Source organism: Lupinus angustifolius, chromosome LG08 (genome assembly GCF_001865875.1).
Source record: "Lupinus angustifolius cultivar Tanjil chromosome LG08, LupAngTanjil_v1.0, whole genome shotgun sequence".
In the NCBI taxonomy this organism is placed as follows: Eukaryota; Viridiplantae; Streptophyta; class Magnoliopsida; order Fabales; family Fabaceae; genus Lupinus; species Lupinus angustifolius.
Window position 1 is genome coordinate 2,235,328 of NC_032016.1, and position 15,939 is coordinate 2,251,266.

The 15,939-nt window shown below is 31.9% G+C and overlaps 1 protein-coding gene across 1 annotated transcript; it reads right to left on the minus strand.

Moving 5' to 3' along the window:
• Nucleotides 11,423-15,939, minus strand: LOC109354939 (protein trichome birefringence-like 19). The gene is made up of 2 exons (XM_019597775.1): nt 15,369-15,939; nt 11,423-12,315 (listed from the first exon to the last, which is right to left on the minus strand). The coding sequence occupies exons 1-2, from the start codon at nt 15,876-15,878 to the stop codon at nt 11,509-11,511; spliced, it is 1,317 nt and encodes a 438-aa protein (XP_019453320.1). The 5' UTR covers nt 15,879-15,939; the 3' UTR covers nt 11,423-11,508.

A 15,939-nucleotide genomic window follows, 5' to 3' on the forward strand; every position in this document is an offset into this window, starting at 1 on the left:
CAAGAACCTTGGACACACACCAAATACGTGTAATATTAGAAAATATGGTGTACCCCTATGTTATTTTAAATGGGTTGAGAAAGGTACTAACTATGTAGGACCCAAAGAATATTGGATACCTAATAAAACTTAAACTGTATTGTAGGAAAATTTGAGAGCCGCCTACAACTTATGGTACTTGGATAGCGGTTGCTCAAAACACATGACGAACGATAGAAACAAGTTCTCTGCCCTCACTCCAAGGGACAAATGCTATGTCACTTATGGTGATAACAACAAGGGAAAATTCTTCGAGTTGGTAGAATTGGCAAGCCACACTCAACAACCATAGAAGGTGTATTATATGTTGAAGGGCTCAAGCACAATCTTCTAAGCATAAGTCAATTATGCGACAATGGCTTCCATGTGACATTCTACCCAGATAAGTGCAACATTGAAAGTAAGAATTCTCACAACTCTAAACTCATTGGTAAGAGGATAAATAATATATATATGATTGACATAGACCCTTCCTTATCAATAACATGTTTAGTTGCAAATGATAATCATGATACATGGCTTTGGCATAGGAGAATTGCTCATATTCATATGGACCATTTGAATAAACTCATTAAGAAAGACTTAGTTGTTGGTTTACCCAAAATGAAGTTTCTTAAAGAAACACTATGTAGTGCTTGTCAAATGGGTAAACAAACAAAAACTTCTTTTAAACCTAAGCATATGATTTCTTCCATAGACCATTGTAGTTACTACATATGGACTTATTTGGCCTTTCAAGGACAAAACGTTATGGTGGTAACTACTATGCTCTTGTTATAGTAGACGATTTTTCGAGATACACTTGGACTCTATTATTAGTTCATAGGAATGAGGCACTCAAATCCTTTAGCATTTATGCTAAAAGAGTTCAGAATGAAAAATCACTAAAAATCGCTGCTATAAGAAGTGATAATGGGGGAGAAATTCAAAACTCTTCATTTGAAGCATTCTGTGATGATCTTGGTATCAATCACAATTTTTTCTGCTCCTAGAACACCACAACAAAATGGTGTTGTAGAGAGAAAGAATCGGTCTTTAGAAGAACTGGCTTTTACAATGTTGAATGAAACTAACTTCCCAAAATATTTTTGGGCTGATACAGTAAGTACTGCATGTTATGTTTCAAACCGAGTTCTTATAAAACCAATTTTTAAGAAAACCCCCTATGAACTCTTTAAAGGTAGAAAACCAAACACTTCTCATTTGCATGTATTTGGTTGTAAATGCTTTGTTTTAAATAATGGTAAGGATAACTTAGGAAAGTTTGATGCAAAAGCTGATGAATGCATCTTCCTAGGCTATTCTCTTACGAGTAAAGCTTATAGAGTTTTTAATAAAAGAACTCTAGTTATAGAAGAATCTGTTCATGTATCTTTTGATGAAAACTAATCCTACTATAAAGGATGGGTTAACCTTTGATGAAGAGGACTTACCAAGTTCTCCTACTAAAGAAATTTCTATAAATGATTCTACAACTAATTCTAAGCATTTGAAAAGGGATGATGATCTATCTCATCAAGAAGAGCATATTCACTTTGCTTTACCAAAATAATGGAGAACTCATCGAGATTATCCTATTGACAACATTATTAGCGATGTAAGTAAGGGTGTCACTACCCGTTTAATGCTAGAAAATGCTTGTCTAAACATGACATTCGTTTGTCAAATAGAACCCTTCAAGATTGATGATGCAATCGAGGATGAACACTGGATTCTTACAATGCAAGAAGAGTTAAACCAGTTTGAGAGAAATGAAGGTTGGGAACTTGTTCCTAGACCTAAAAATAGGCATGTCATAGGAACTCGTTGAGTATTTCGAAATAAATCTGATGAAAATGATATCATTGTTAGAAATAAAGTTAGACTAGTAGCCCAAGGATACAATCAGGAAGAATGTATAGACATTGATGAAACCTTCACTCCGGTTGCTAAACTTGAAGCTATTAGGCTATTACTTGCATATGCATGTTCTTTAAATTTTCAACTTTATCAAATGGACGTAAATAGTGCTTTTCTAAATGGATTTATTCAAGAAGAAGTGTTTGTAGAACAACCTCCTAGTTTTGAAGATTACAAACATCCTTCTCATGTTTACAAATTAAAGAAAGCTCTCTATGACTTGAAGCAAGCTCCTCGTGCATGGTATGATCGTCTAACCAATTTTTTACTTGAAAAATGATTCACAAAAGGGAAGGTCGACACTACACTCTTTATAAAGAAAATAAATCATTATACTCTTCTTGTTCAAATTTATGTAGATGATATTATTTTTGGTTCTACTAATGAAATTGCCATGATGAGGACGTTGAATTACTTCCTTGGACTAAAAATCAAACAACTTGATAATGACATTTTTGTAAGTCAATCCAAGTATTGTATAGATTTTCTGAAAAGATTCGATATGGATGACTGCAAGCCAATAGCTACTCCTATGGGATCTAGTACGTACATCGATATAGACGAAGCTGGAAAAAGCATTGAAATATCAAAGTATCAAGGTATGATTGGATCTATTTTATATTTCACTGCCAGTAGACCTGATATCATGTTTAGTATATGTCTGTGTGCTCGCTATCAATCTAAACCAAAAGAATCACATTTAGTTGTTGTTAAGAGAAACATGAAAAATCTTAAAGGGACAACTAACGTTGGGCTGTGGTATCCAAAAGGAAGTATATGTGATTTGGTTGGATATTCGGATTCAGATTTTGCTGGGTGCAAATCTAAGAGGAAAAGTACAAGTGGTACTTGCCATATTTTGGGAAATGATCTTGGTCTTGCAAGAAAAAAACATGTGTTGCCCTAAGCACTTCTGAAGCTGAATATATAGCAGCAAGTAGTTTTTATACCCAAGTGTTGTGGCTTAAACAACAATTACGAGATTATGGCTTAGACTTAGGTTGCACCCCTCTAAGATGTGACAATACTAGTGCTATAAACCTCACAAAGAATCCAATTATACATTCTAGAACAAAACATATAGATATAAGACATCACTTCCTTTAGGGACCATGTCCAAAAGAAAGATGTGGTTGTAGAATTCGTTAATAATCATAACCAACTAGCATATACTTTCACTAAACCATTGGCTAAAGAACAATTTTACAAAATTAGACGAGAATTAGGCATTCTTGATGAAGCTTGCCTATCTTAACATGATTAAATGATTATATGTGTGCTTCATTACGTTTATCCCATGCCTACTTGGACTTAAAAGTGTTTATCTATGTTTAAAATTTTCAATTTTTGGGTTAAAAATAATTTTCATAGCATAAATTTGCCTAAAAATAAGTTTTTCTGGGGTCAGTAATTGATTACACCGGATAGTAACCGATTACAGGGTTGAACAGCGTATTTCAGTAATCGATTACTCAAAATTAGTAACTGATTACTCAATGCTGATGTTTGAAAAATTTAAATTTTTTAATTTGAGTAATCGATTACTCAAAAGTGAGTTAGCCGATTACTCTATGCCGTTATATATGATGTTTTTTTTGCAATTTTCAAACTTTTTTCAAACTCATCTTCTTCACCAACTCGTGTTCTCTCTTGCTCAACCCTCTCAAACCCTCAAATCTTCATTTTCAATCCATTTTGGGTGATTTTTGTGTCTATTCATATCATATTTTTAATTCTAAACACTTCTACACCATCATTTTTGTATTTAGTGGCCTAAATAAAAAACCCCAAATCTCCAAAATCCAAAAACCTAAAACACTCAAACACCTCAATTCATGGCTTTCTCTTCTAGATCAAAGAAACAACACACAAATGTGACTCAAAGGAACTAATGAACTTCATCTTTGGAGTCTAACCCTCTGAATTTGACAAGACTTCATGCTAATGATGAGCAACGTAAAATCTTTGAGGAGCACTTTCATGGTCGAGTTATTTTTACTCCGAAATACGGTAATGTAGGGAATTTTGAATTTGAAAACTTTATTTTTCCTTATCATTTATCCTGAACTTTTCGAGTATTTTACTACAACATGAACTTTCAGAAAAATCATCTTACATCCTATGTGAAAGGAAAAGACATTGTTTTGGATTTGAAAACTTTTAGTTCGTTGTTCCGTAACATACCCTATCAAGGTAGCATAACAGGTTTCGACCTTGTATGTGAATAAGATAATTATGATCGAAATGATTTCTACCACTCTCTGTGTAGAATTTCTAAAGAGGGAATAGAAATGCATAAGCAACATGGCTTTGGTGAGACTTTTAAAAATAGAAATATCCTATCTGTTGGGCATCTCAAACTTCAAGATCGTTTGCTTCATTATTTTCTGAGCTATGTCATTTTACCAAAATTTTCAAACCATTCTCAAATTAGTGACATAGAACTCCAATTGATGTACGCTATAAAGTTTAACATCAAAATCAATTGGGCTAAGATGATAATGAGACAAATGTGGAATGTTCGAGGAACTCAAAGCCCTTTGCCCTATGCAATTTTCATAACCAATATTCTTGAACATTCGGTGTTTCTACTAATAATGAAACCAAGGATGCTCTAAATCTTCGCGAAAGCAAGATTGATGTGGAAGTTGTCCACACAATGGGTTTCTCCATAGATCCTATTGACCGCTGCACCTATAAGCATCGATCTGATAGACCCAATGCATCAACTGATCAACCAGAACCTACCAATCCTAATCCTCTTGAACCTCAACCTTCTGAGTTTCATACTCAATCTTCCTCATCTACTGTCATGCCTTCAAATCAGATGATTATGGATGAGTTGATTTCTCTTCGAGGCTATATCACTAACCGTATGGATGCCTTTGATACTCAGAATCAACAAATCCAGTTTGAATTTCATCGTCTCTCTTCTAAGCTGAGTAGCATGGACGTTGATGAAAATAACTCTAAGCCTGAGTCTTAGATTGTGTCTAGGATTTCTATTTTGTTTTAATGTATATTACTGAACAATTTACTTCTGTTTTTATGGTTGTAATAATTTTATATTGTTAGGCAAAATTTGCTTGATGTTGTTTTTGTTGAACATCTATGTCTTATGATATGCATTGCGATGTTTATTTTATATCTTATGATTACTTCTATGCTTGTCATATACATATTGTATGTTGTATATATATATATTGTCCTGGAAACTCTTGGCTTTTCTACTTTTTGATGAAGTTAAAAGGGGGAGAAAAGTTGGGAGAGTGTAATTTTTTTTAAAACATTTCAGACACAACTCCAAATGAAAGGGGAGCATATAAAATAGGGGGAACATACTCAAGATAAGTCAAGAATATCACAAAGTATGCTGCTATCAGAAAACTACACTGTTAAAGAAGCTAATGGTTTGTCATCATCAAAAAGGGGGAGATTGTGAAGAAGATATTTGCTCCTAACCTTGGCACGGTTTTGATGAAGACACCAACATCACCAAAAAGAAGAAAATGAAGAATACTTATGAAGACAAATTAGTCTAAGTCTAAATAGGTACTTCCTTCCTATACTCTAGATTATACAATAGTAGTAATGCTTAAACTATTTTAAAATAAAATTGAAACACTTCAAAATATTCAAAACAATTTTCCAAAATAGTGTGTAACGGGTTACTACATCTAAGTAACAAGTTACATGTGTGAGAAAAGAGTTATCCAACATAAATCTGGTCAGAGTAATCCATTACTATCTTTGAGTAACAGATTACCAGTGTTAATGAAGTTGAGTAACCGATTACTCAACTTGTTGTAATCGATTACTCTAATTCTAAATTAAATGATCAGTGGACAAAACGTTTGGGTAATCGATTACCCACTTGATGTAATCAATTACTGAGTGATGTTGCATCAGATTTCAGATTTCAAAATGAAAGGTTTTCATTCCAAACAAAATGTCTTCACTCCAATCCATTCCTACCTTCCATAGAGGCACAATGAGTGATTGGAAAATCTATATAAATGCATTGAATCTCACATACAAACACACACAACTCTCATACAAATTTCAAAAGCTCATACACACATTCTGAAATAATTTTCTGCACTTTTGGCAACAAGCTCTTAAACTTTTTAAGTTAATTTTTCTGAAGTTTCTTAAAGTGAAAGTGTTTCAAGTTTACAAACTTATAAAGAGAATTATTACTAAGTATACAAAAGAGTTAATTGGATTGCAGGTTACATTACTTTCAAACGTGTAAAGGCAATTCCACCATTGTTGAACATTTTTCATTGTTATTGCAGAATACTTTCTTTCACAAGGGTGTGATAAGAAAGGGATTATAATCACTTGGAAATGTGTTTTTTGAAAGGTGAATAATGATTAGGGAGTATGTAAGGTACATAGAGATCTTGTGGTGAGATATTGTAATTGCAACTCATAATCTTTAATGGAAAAATCTCTTGTGCTGCAAGAGTACTGGACATAGCCTTCGGTGGACAAGAAGGTGAACCAGTATAGAAATCTCTGTGTTCTCTTCTCCCTTATCTCTTTGATTTTTACTTGTTAATTTTCTGCATATATTATATGCTGCACATTAACTCTTGATTTTGTAGAAAAAGTGGCCATAATTTTTAAATCCACTAATTCACCACACTCTTAGTTGCAATCTCATTCTTACACCGTCAAATCGAAACAACTTGTTCAGGTCATAGTTGTTTGGTCCAGTAATATTATCTACGAATGCCATTGTAGTAGAAACGTCTTAAAATTTTTGTTACCGTAACTCGCAACAATTCTGAAATGCACAAAATAATCGTTACTGGCTTAGTCACGACCAGATCGTTCTCTTTAAGGTATTTCGTGGTATTGCTAAAATTGTGGAAGAAGACTATCAATCACGCCGTTCCCAGGATAAAACAACCCAGTTCTCAGTTATACAATTTCTTACTGCACTGTGAGAATCGATCTCGAATATACCGACAATATGACTATCAGTGCTAATTCTCAAATTCCCACAGTATGGCTACCCGTGCCAATTCTTTTCCTACAATATTGACTACCAATGTCAGTTCTCGAAATTCCCATTTTTGACTGTCTCTGCTTATTCTCAAGTGCCACAGAAAGAAAGAGGGAGAAGGTTGTCGGAAATGCGTCGATGAAATATAAGTGGGGAGAAAGAGAAGTTGATAGGTAAATGCCTTCAACTTGGTGCAAATTATAATGAGGGAAAAAGACCTCTATTTATAGCTTGAGGTCTTCAACGGCTCTTTAACGGCTCTTCCACCAACGACTCTATCATAATGGTCGAGATCTCCTCCAACGGCTCTTTCCTTGTTGCATGTGTGTGATGACTTGGTCAACACATTGTCCAAGCCCAAAAGACCCCAAAATATTAAGTAAATTAATAAATAAATATTTTATTAAAAAGAATGTTGGACCGCAACTTAAGGCTTATAAGTTAGACTAGTTAGTTTTTTCATTTCACTTCAAAACATCATTCTTTCAACAAATTCCAACAACATGTGAAATCCCCTAACTGGTGTATCCGAGTCTTGACCGGTTAGGAAAAAGGACTATTCGGGCAGATGAGATACTCATATGATCGAGATGGAACAGTTTCTATGCTTGAATATTGAAACCTCCCACTCTTAAATGAGTCAAGACTCTAAATAGAACATGGAGCAGTTCCCTTTGTATCTATAAGTTTAGAGGTAGCAAAACTAAGTTAAAACTCAAGTGTTTATGACTTTATACACATAGAAATTCGAACAATTTTCCTAAGCGGGGCGAAGCTCGTGCTACGCCATCAAGTGAATAAGAATTCTCGCTCTGTAGATAGGATTTAAGGCGTGGACATGTTGGTTGAGTGGATGTGGTAGAAACTGGAACGTTGTTTCTTCGCTAACGAATCCGCTAGCGAGAATGGATGCACCAAGATGATCTCTTGAACGTAAAAGCCAATTTTCCTCTAATGAATTCCCTGAATTTAATGTTTTCTTCAAATGCCTTGGTATTATATTGTAATAACATAGTTGCAACAGTGTTGGTGGTTAAACTAGGCTGAGTATTAGGGACTATAGTTATTTGTGGATCCATGTGTGGTCACTTGTGTAAAATTTGTTCCTAGTAGTATATAGAGGCTAGCCGGCTTGTTCCTTTTGGAAATGATGAGGATAAGAGTTTCAAGAAGAGATTATGCGGCCTATTGGGTAACACGAGTTGGGATAGGCTCATCTTGAATTTATAGGAAACAATAAAAGTTTGTTTCAATATGTGTGGTTGAATCCTTGATACATATTTAAAAAAAAACCACACCTACTACTAGTTCATTTAGACGCTATAACTAAGAAAATCTTCCTACACTAAAACTTGCACAACAATAATCTTCCCACAAAACCTTCACATGTCACTCATTCATTCAAATCATCTTCCTTCAAGACTCACCTTGTCATGGGTCTCATTCCTTCAACACATTTTCCCAAAACACTCACAACATTCATTCATTGAAAATATCGAAAGTGAGTTGTTAGTTTTTTCTTTTTGTAGCATTCCTGTGTATTTTCTATTTTGTATCTCTTATTGTTGCTCATAGAGATGAGTTAGATTATGATTTATGCTCACTATATTTTTTTGTAAAATTATTTTTAGGTAGCCTATCTCATACATTTTTAATCTGCTTAGAAGTTAGCTACTATTTTTTTGTTCTTATGGATCAAGACAAAACTTTCTTTGTGGATAAAAAATGTGTGAATATCAATCAATTGATGAAGGAATATGAGGTGTAGTGAAATCCTTTATTCGGTTTACCACTGAGTGTTCCAAAAACACTAACAGAATTGTACGCCCTTGTTTAAAATATTGTTATACAAGATGATTTAGTCCAACCGAGTTAAAAGTTTATTTTGTGTGCCATATAATCAATGAAAGTTACACATGTTGGATAAGGTATAGTGAATCAAAAGATAGTGATACAAAATATGGTTACATTGATAAAATGTTTACAAATGATATCAACATATATGCATATGAGGACGATCATTTCGAAGAAATGAGAAATGTGGTCGAAGAAGATCTTCGAGATTGTCCTGAGATGTTTGAGCAGATGATAAGCGATGATGAGAACCATTATACGATGGTTGTGCTAAATTCATAATTTTGATAGCAATGCCAAGGTTTATAGGTTCAATTCTATTAAAGGGTGGATTGATAAGAGCTTTATAAGGTTACTTACACTTTAAATGATATGTTGTCAGAAGATAATGTGTTTCCTTCTTAAATCTATAATGCTAAACAAATATGTTATATTGGCATGATCTATAAGAGGATAGTTGCATGTAAAAATAATTGCATTTTATTTTTGTGAGTATACATAGTTAAACTTGTGACCTAAATGTAATGTGTTTCCTTCTTAAATCTATAATGCTAAACAAATATGTTATATTGGCATGATCTATAAGAGGATAGTTGCATGTAAAAATAATTGCATTTTATTTTTGAATGAGTATACTTAGTTAAACTTGTGACCTAAATGTAATGTCTTGCGATATAAGAAGGAAGATTCAACTCCAACAAATGTTATATAGTATTTTTTCCATCAAATCAAGATTTAAGCACATGTTAAGCAATGTAAAAGACGTAAAGTAGTTGATATGACATGATGATGAAAGAATTGACGATGGCAATTGAGGCTGATAAATAAGATAAAAAGTGTACTTCTACCATCAATAGCTTATACTTTGTTTTGGAAAGAGAAAATATAATTTTGTAATTTTTTTCATGATGTTAAAGTTCTAGAGGGATACTCTTCAAACATTCAAAACCTCATATCAATGAAAGAATTAAAGTTAAACGGTCATGGGTCTTATGATTGTCATATACTCAAGGAGCATTCCTTATATATTGGCATACAATTCATTTTACCTAAAAATGTGAGGCACCATAACTAAATTATTCTTATTATTCAAGACAATTTATAGCAAAGTGATTAACCATAGGACATTACCTATATTGCATAGAGAAATTAATGTAACTTTGTGTGAGCTTGAGATGCATTTTACACATTCTTTCTTTAACATAATGGTTCATCTAAGCATTTATTTTCTCCGAGAGATAAAACTATATGGTCATTCATATATGAGATGAGTGTACTATTTTAAGCGTTATACGAAGATATTAAAAGAATATATGAAAAAACGATCAAGATTAGATGGTTTTATTGTTGAGCAATATATTGTTGAAGAAGCTCTTAAATTTTGTAATGGATACCTTGCCAATGCTGATTTCATTGGCATTTCAAAGTCTTGACGAAAGAACATTTGGTTAAGGCTACAAAACAAATATTGTGTATATAAAGGACAAAATTTGAGAAATCAGACTTATATATTTTACAAAATGCCAATGAGGTCGAACCATTTGTTAAAAGACATGAGGAGATGCTTAGGAGTTTTATCCTAAGTAGGAATGAAAATTGGATTTCCATAGAGCATAATTGAGTTTTATAAAATGACTAAGAAATCACATTGTTGGTAAGTTGAATATAAACACGCTTTCTGTTTCTGAAATATTTAAATGGTTAGCCAATGGTCCTAGTATTCATATCTAATCTTACACTATGCAAAGGAAATATATTAAGACAATATAAGGGGTGTTAACCTAATACAAAGCAAGACATCAATCAACAAGAAGCGAGAATGCAAGACCTCGGGTCCATACACCAATTATCAAAGGAAAAAATGTTGGACTTAACATTAGCTGAAAATCAAGTCCAAGATTTAACCTGGATGTTATCCATAATCTGAATAACACTAAACTCTTCACCACTAAAAATCACCTCTTACATTGGTTATCTAATTAATGTGTTTACATACGAAAAAACAAGATGATCAAAGTACAATGTAAAATGGTGGTGTGACTATTCTTTCTCAAACCACACATATGCCAAGTGCCAAAGATACAAATCTTATACATGTGAAGATGTCATACTTTGGGGCCACTAAACATATATGAGAATTGGATTAGTCAACATTTTGAGTGCGGATTTTTTGTTGTATGTGGGTTGATAACAACAATGGCCTTCGGGTTCATGGAGGTGGATCTTAATAGGTCATGATATAAAGATGAGCCTTTTCTTCTAGCATCACAAGCTCAACAAATATTTTATGTCGATGATCCGACTGATGTGAAATCGTTCATTGTTCTTTGACTAACAAAATAATCGTTAATAATAATGATGAAAAAGACAACTACAAATAATGATTTATATAGAATAGATGATCATGATGAGGGTATTTGAGTGAATCCTATTTTATTTTCCAAGCAAGGATAATACAAGTCTCAATCAAATCATAAAAAAAGAAAAAGAAAAACTTAAGCATGTGTTGTTTGATATCTGTATAACATTATCTTAATTTTGTTTATTTTTTTGGAAAAATTAAAGATACTATAGATTTTCACTACATCATTGAAAGGATTAATCAAATTTGATGCTAAAAAACATTATTACAAACACTTGCTTGGCAGTTTACAACTACAGAAACATAGCTTATACAATTTATAAAATATAATTTTCATTTATCAATCTTGGTCCAAACGAAGCCTTTCTTGAGCTGATCTCACACCCTCCATCTTCAACATTTCAAGAAGAAAATCACTCCAAGTGTCTATGGGACCAGGCAAACACCAATGCACACAATCATTATACAATGTCACATTCTCTTTAGGCCAATGTCCATATCTACTTGGGTGACCATCTGGTCTTAACAATGTTGCTTGTGTAGTGTCAAGTAACCTATATTTCAAACCTTTTTTCCTAGCTTCCTTTTCAGCAATTTTGAATTCTTCTAATTGAATCATATAATACTCCAAATTGAGGCCTTCTAATTGTGTCTCATTGCTTCTAAATGGCTTAGTTCTAATACAATTCCCACCTTGATTCCACATCCCATTTTCAAAATGAGATGGTGCAAATGTCCTAAGATATGTTATGCCCTTAAAGTTCTTTAACCTATTTATGGCTTTAAATGCAGTCCTAAATGCTTTTCTATAACCATAGTACATGGTTAAGTCAGGAACATTTTCTAATAAGCAATAATGGCATCCAACAATTTTTTGTTCCTCATAAAATACCATTGACCTTGTAAACCAATGTCCTCCATTGAGAATGACATAGTCAAAATCTTCAATTTGGGTTATCCATTTTTCATCAGGTTCATCAAGATAAAGGTTGAAAAGACCAGTTTGACCTGGACCATTTAGATCTGATTGTTTTGATCTTACCAAATGGGGTGTCCAAAAAGCAGCCATGGTGAAATTGTAGCTTTCATATTTCCATCTCATAAAATAATCATCTCTTGTGTATGATACATCTATGGGCCATTCTGCCTAATAAAACAATAAAATCAAGAATTAATCATTTCCAACAGAGTACAAGTATTGATGTACAAAAAGAAAAATGCAATTTTGTTTAACTAAATAAAATTAGAACAATAATGAAAATTGTGGAAGTTGATAAAATAAAATAAAAAGCATGGCTGAAAGGAAAAAACCTCATCTGTTTGAAATATGGAAATTTTGTTATAGCACATTATTGACTTAATACAAATATTTTTTAGTTTCTTAATAAACTATATAATTTATGTAGACAGTCTATAAATGAACTAATTATAATAGAGAAATTAAAGAAAAATCTAACAAATTTGATGCACCATTAATTTTTTTTAAATTATCAATATATTATCTACCATTCACATACTAATAATAATTTAATCTTAAATAAAAATAATATACAACACCAATTGATGGATGGTTTATACAAATTTTACATTTATAATGTAAGATATTAAACTCTTATTAATATATTTATATAAAAAGTGACTCAAGTAAGATTGTTTATATAAAATTTGTGAGAATAAAAATATAGACTATACATGAATAGTTAGAATTAAAAGGAGTTAATAATCACATGATGGCTTAAAAAATCATATATATTTATTTTTAAATCTTAATTATTCAAATAAAATAAAATTCATATTAATTATTCTGATTTTTCACAATAATTTTTTTCTCAGCTAACACAGCCGGTAAGTCTAAAAGCTCTAGTTAAATTTATAGAATAACATTACTTTTATAATTGTTGCTTTTAGCTAGCCTCCATTTGATTATTTTAAGTTTTGTTGTTCTGTAACAAGTGAAGAGAGACACTGCATGTGTTAACCCGAAGGATCCAGCTCATAGCCATATTCTTTATATGTGGACTTTTACGCAAAAGACACACAATAGTAAAACTAATATCATTAATAATGATGCATTACACTAATGCCAATAATAGATCATACATCATCATACCCCAAAAAATATCCATTTTTTATTAGATATCATTCTCATATAATTGAGTGGTCCTCATGTGGTGTCTTATCTTCGATTCCACTTAAACTAACACTAATATTGATTTTGCATTGTTCTTTATTCTCCATATTAGTGTGGATTTTGTATATTGGGGGCTTTAATTTGGAATTAATTACACCTAAAAACAACGACTCTACCCAAATGAAGTAGTTAGATTGAAATAATATTAAACGTAATCAAACTACACTATGCATGGTTTGTTTTTCTACTTTTAGGAATGTGACGTCTCCACAATTTTGTATAATTGAGATTTAGTAGTAGAGCTTACACAATTATTGAACTCTCCGAGGACACTTTTTGGGAATCAAGATCCTCAAAAATTCTAAATAAATATAGAACATCATAATCTTCAATAATTTAATTGCTTCGGTATACATATACATATATATACACATGCATATATACATATACATACATATATATATACATATACATACATACATATATACATACATATATATACATACATATATATACATACATATACATACATATACATACATTCATATATATATATATATATATATATATATATGTCGGAATGTCATAGAGAATTGGACATAAAATACTAACAAGGACTAATATTGTTTGTTACCTGACCCAACCGCCATAGTCATAACTTTCAAATTAACCAATGTTGTTAATTAGCTTGAACAATTATCGTAGATGTAAGGGAAGGTTTAGGCTACACTAAACATAATCACATGTAGCCACTACATAGTACTCATGTTATGTTAGAAGAGGAGGCCAATACGATGAAAAGTACAACCACCATTTGTAACAAAGTGACATTTAACTTAGCCTTTTTGTATAATAATAACCTTAATAATGGGAATTTTTATTAAGGCATAAGTTTGGGAAGAGAGATCAGATTTTAGGAACACAGATCACTTGTTTTAAATAATATCAAATTCTATGTCATGAATCAATGACATATTGTTATATGAATAAAAGTAAATTTTCAAATCAAAAAGTAACATTTAGTTGACTCAGGGTAGAGAATGAAATATCATTTGGAAGAAGTTATCTCGGTCTAGATTTTAGATTCTGTAAAAGCTAATTTATGTTTCCTTTTATATACTAAAAGCAGAATAAAAGCAATTTTTTTATAAAAAAAGTTACTTTAATTTATGTTTTTATTGATGTGGCTAGTTAAGAACGTGGAGGACAAGGCAGAGTGAATTCAATGTGAATGGCACAGTTGCCAGAAAAATAAAAAGATTAGATTCCTTGGCATGCATGTTACTTCGATTCTATAATTGGGCTTAGGTAAACTAACCTCACTCCTAGTAAATGGACAAAGTAGGTGAACTTGGAAAAAGAACTAGGATAAGGAGTTCGGCACTAACTCAATACTCATTAAGTTATTCAATTTAAGTAAATAAAATATTAAGGTTTATTGGTCTTATCATTGATAATTCGATATACCCAATCTTCACGAGTCTACAGACTTTAGATGAATAATTATGATGGCTTTTTCATTAGAATGAAATTCAACTTTTTCCACCATGGATTTCATTTTAGATTTCCTAATCATCCAAGATAATAGAAAAATAAGTATAATGTTCCTAGAAAACGTGATTCTTTCTAAATAACAAAACAATAGTATTATTTTCTATTTGATTAAGCATTCAGATCTCAACCTAAAATAATATATATGTACTATTACTTCAAAGAAACTGTTTTTGGCTTTTCAGTCCAGATTAAGATGCAAGCATATATTTGGGATTATTGTATTATATACAATGAGTTCGTTCTTTGTATAAATAAAAGATAAAAATAAGTTTAAAAGGATATACTTGTCAAATTTTTATATATTACATGAAGGGTATATACGTATCTCTTTTAATCTTAAACATTTAAATTAAATAAGATCTAATAGTCTATATTAATTATTCTTATTTCTCATAATTATAATTCTTCTAAAAATAATTGTACACCCATAGTTTTGCATCCCTAACAATTTAGAAGAGACTAAATTATGTTACACCCAAAATAAGTTAATATTTATAAGGAAGAAGGTTACTTACCCTTGAGAGAAGGCAAATCATGGATTGCATTTGATTTCTTCCCACTGAATCTCCAACAAAAGCCAAAGATTTTCCCCTAACAAGTTCAAGAAACTGAAAAGGATTAAATATGGGAAGTTCACACCCATTTGGCTTCCACTTCCATTTCATAAACTCAGAATCAGGTCTTCCATATTTCATGCAATTTTGATGTTCATGAATTGCCCAACATGTTTTGTTTGTATAATAAGGACCCTTTGGATTTGGAACCCACTCACCAGTGAAGATATCACACTTCTTCACAGAAGTTGAAGGCAAACTAGTTGACTCATTCAAATCATCAAATGTTGAAGATGGTATATTATTATTGGATCCATTTTTCTTCAAGGTTGAAGAGTTTCTAAACAAAGGATATGAGAGTGGAGTGATAGTAAATACAAGTATGGCAAATACTGCTAGTAAAGTTACCTTTGGGATCATTTGTTTTGGGGTATTTTTACCAAATAGAAGTTCCATAGCTTGGAACTTCATTTTGGAAAAGAGAGACAAGGGAAGAAAGAGTAAGGAATGGAGAAAATGGAAGGAGCAGTTT